Source organism: Pinus tabuliformis, chromosome 5_2, assembly GCF_031772625.1.
Source record: "Pinus tabuliformis cultivar Carrire ecotype Pingquan chromosome 5_2, CPIR1, whole genome shotgun sequence".
NCBI lineage: Eukaryota > Viridiplantae > Streptophyta > Pinopsida > Pinales > Pinaceae > Pinus > Pinus tabuliformis.
The window spans coordinates 902522804-902526909 of record NC_142306.1 but is presented as its reverse complement, the minus strand read 5'-3'; the positions used below and the strand labels follow the sequence as shown (position 1 = coordinate 902526909).

General features: G+C 41.1%; 1 protein-coding gene across 1 annotated transcript; it reads right to left on the bottom strand.

Moving 5' to 3' along the window:
- Positions 1-258: 258 nt before the first annotated feature.
- Positions 259-3824, bottom strand: LOC149162232 (uncharacterized). Its single transcript, XM_089435126.1, has 2 exons — positions 1076-3824; positions 259-931 (listed from the first exon to the last, which is right to left on the bottom strand). Exons 1-2 carry the CDS (start codon positions 3822-3824, stop codon positions 483-485), a joined length of 3198 nt encoding a protein of 1065 aa, XP_089291252.1. The 3' UTR covers positions 259-482.
- Between the last annotated feature and the right edge of the window lie 282 nt (positions 3825-4106).

Genomic DNA, 4106 nt, shown 5'->3' with positions numbered 1-4106 from the left:
CTTAATTGATAATCATTATTTTTAACGATTAAATAAAAAATAACCTATAAAAAATCTTAAAAAATATATGTTTATTACTTTTTCCACAAAAATTTATATATTACTTTTTAAAAAAAAAATCTATTAAAACAATATTAATTAAATAATAATATTAGGAATTTAGAAAACACATTTATATTGATTAAATAATAATATATGTTATTTAAAGATAGAAAAATTATTTTAATTACATCATTATGTAACCCAACAAATCTTTTCAACACATAAAAATATAAAAGGCTAATTAACTAGAAAATATCTCCCGATTTAACTATATCTAATTTAACTAGATATAATTAACTACTAAAAACTTATAGTCACACTTACAACAAACAAAAATGTAAAACTAATCATCTAATCTAAATTAATAATTTTCTTCCACATATATATGATAACCATTAAATGGAGCAGCCTAATCTAATCATTTTCTTCCACAACGTGCCCTAATCAGATTCAGATTCAGAAATGGCTTCGATGGTCACCTGTCCAAGGCTGTTCAACTCATGTTCTGAATTCTTATGGATTTTGGCGACCAGCTGCTCTAGCGATGCCTCAACCTCTCGAAGAGTCGGTCGTTCATGAGGATCCCTTTTGCTGCACATCAGACCTATCTTCGCCAACCACACAACAATTCCATGCCCCATAATTTCACTTACATCATGTGATTCCTGTTCTTCATCTTCTTCTTCCATTCTAATCTCCTCCACCAAAGTCCTGTCAATCACCTCCAACAATCTGTCGGGGAATGCATCGCCCACCCAACTCTGCAATGATTGCCCTTCTTCTGAGAAAACTGGATCTGTGGGCTTCTTTCCCGTGATCGTTTCCAACACCAAGATGCCGTAGCTGTATACGTCCCCTTTCATGGACGGGCGCCCTCCTGTACCATATTCTGTAATCAATTTATATATAAAAAACCTTTATTAGTGAGTCATATATAATCCCATATCAGCATTTATATATAAAACATTTATCACTGACTCAAATATTTCCCATATACAGCATTGCTCAATCAATCTAGCGTATCAGTGTTTACCTGGTGCAATGTAACCAACAGATCCGATCATATGACTGGAGGTGTCCCCTGAGGCTGCTGCTGTTGAATCGTTCATGAGGCGTGAAATACCGAAATCTCCAACATGGGCCGTCATCGTCTCATCCAATAAAACGTTGGAAGGTTTCAGATCACAATGAACAATGGCCGGAGAGCAGTGATGGTGAAGATATGCCATTCCATGAGCCACGTCCTTGAGAATGCTCAGCCGTGTTTTGAGACCCAACCTGCAATTATTTTCACTACAATGCAAATGCTTATCCAGGCTTCCCTGCGACATGAACTCCATAATCAAAGATTTGACCTGCAAACTTGAGCATACGCCCACCATTCTCACCAGATTCCGATGTCGGACTCTGCCCAACGTCTTGCATTCTTTTATAAGTCTCTTGTATGCACCTCCAGATGTGGCGGAGTGAATAACTTTGACAGCAACGATTGTGGCATTGTCTAATACGCCCTTATACACTGACCCATGGCCGCCATGTCCCACTAGGTTATCGGGGCTGAAACCATTAGTTGCTCTGTTCACCTCTTCCTCACTTACAATCTTCGTCTCCCGGAGTTGGCTCTTCAGCATCCTGCCTAATCTCGCTGAAATAGTTTCCAACAATGCAGAGTTTCTACTACTAAAATATATCAAAACCATGAAGGCTAGGCAAAATACCAATAGCAAAGCTAAACCAACCGAAGTGGCCAGGATAACTACCCTTCTTTTGGAATCATGATGGTGCCTTGTCGTCAATTTACAATGAGGTAACTCTATCCATCTGCCACAGAGTCCACTGTTTCCTAAGAATGATGTAAAATTCAGTTTTCTGAAAGCTCCAGAGGATGGTATTTCTCCGGTGAAGTTATTGTATGACAAGTTTAAATGCATAAGCTTCTGTAATTTCTCTATAGAGCGAGGCAGGGGACCGGAAAGCTTATTGAAAGAGAGATCCAAATCTTGAAGGCCTGCAACTTGATCGATTGATGTCGGAATCGTGCCTTCCAATGAATTGTAAGAAAGATTAAGGTAATCCAGTCCGGCACAATTCACTAATTGGCTGGGTATGGCCCCCGAAAAATTGTTGGCAGACAGATCAATTGCGAGAACCATTTGCATTCCTCCCAGTTCGGCAGGCACCCTTCCTGTGAGTGCATTATGTGAGACATTAATGTAGAACTGTAGGTTATGAAGGCTAGCCACTTTGGATGGCATCAAGCCGCTTAGCTGGTTGTAACTGAGGTCCAGAAGCTCGAGACTGGAACAATCCCCGATACTGTCCGGTATATTACCACTGAATTTGTTATAGCTGAGATCTAATTTTCCCAGCTGCCGCAAACTTGCAAAAACATGATGAATTTCTCCAGAAAAGGCGTTTTGAGAAAGGTCCAGTATATACAGAGCTTTCAATTCACTGAATTGATAGGGTATATTACCTTCCAAGTTATTCCCGCCGAGGTTCAGCAGCTGAAGAGTAGACAGCCGTCCTAGTACAGAAGGAACTTCTCCAGAGAGCAAATTGTCCTCTAGATTCAACTGGATCAATCTAGTGAGGTTGCTCATCTCCTGGGGTATCTTACCAGTGAAACGATTCCCACTCAAATCGAGAAGAATCAGATTTTGAGAGAGACGGCCTATGCTTCCAGCCAAGTCGCCCTTAAGATCATTGTTCTCAAGAGAGAGTTCTTGCAGATTGGTGCAGTTTGAAAGTGCTTCAAAGATGGAAATGGATTCCTCACTATACAAATGATTATAATGGAGTCCAAGTATCTGTAGAAGACGGAGCTTTCCAAATTCCTGAGGTATGCCTCCCATTAAGAAATTTTTAGCGAGCTCGAGATTTAAAAGCTGAGAGCAATTTCCTAAAGATTTCGGAATGGTACCGTTTAATTCGTTTCCCCAGAGCAGCAGAACCTCTAAATTTGAGAGCTTTGTACCTATCTCCCACGGGATTTCTCCAGTAAGCCTGTTGTCACACAAATATAAGATGCGTAACTCCGTGCAATTAAGCAGTGAAGGCGGGATTCCTCCACTGAGCTGGTTTTCTCCAAGAGACAGACCTTTAATTCTAGCGAGCAAGCCAAGCTGAGAAGGGATAGTGCCACTAAGGAAGTTATTTCCTAGATCCAGAATCTCCAGCGCAGAACAATTTCCCAAGGATTCGGGCACTTTCCCAGTCAATCCGTTGCCGTACAGTGAAAGATTTCGCAGGTTTTGCAATTGGCCGAGACCACTCGGAATAGTCCCTGTCAAATTATTGAGGGACAGATTAAGCAGCCTGAGAGATGTGCAATCTTTCAAAGCCTCTGGAATGGACGAAATCAAGTGATTCTTACTGAGGAACAGACGTTTTAAGCGACGCAGCTTGCCCAATTCGTTCGGGATTGTGCCAGAGAAACTGTTACGAGTGAGGTTCAACACGCCAAGAAACGAGATGTTACCCAAATGTGGAGGTATAGTCCCTTGCAGGCTCATGTTGTATAGATTTAGCCCAGATACGCGCAGTTTCTGAGGGTGGCAGGTGACACCAGTCCAATTGCAGACATGATTGGCAACATCCCAGTTGGCCAAGGCGTGAGAAGGATCATATGTGACGGAGCTTTTGAATGCTTGCAGGGCTTCTATATCGACCTGTATTCGTTCACGACTTTTCTGATAATTATCAATCAGATGGGTGTTTGCACAAACAAAGATGAGCATTAGTGTGGTGGTGATGAGGATGAAATCCCTGGAAGTTGCCATCTCCTCTTCTGATATACTACGGCCTCAACTGTTGAGCGATCGATACTTCAGCAATTAGAAGCAAATAGATACATTTCTCTCAGTGTGCTTTCTGGCCGGGTAACGTTTATCGTTGAATGAAAACTGAGGAATTGTGGATATCCAATAAATTTGAGAGTTATATGCGGATCAGTTTCCTTCTTTGTGGGTGACTAAGTCGTCCATCTCGACTATTGACTACCCACATGGTGGGTCATGGTGCTCATTATTGTGCTTAAAAGAAAAGTAGTGGATGATAATTAA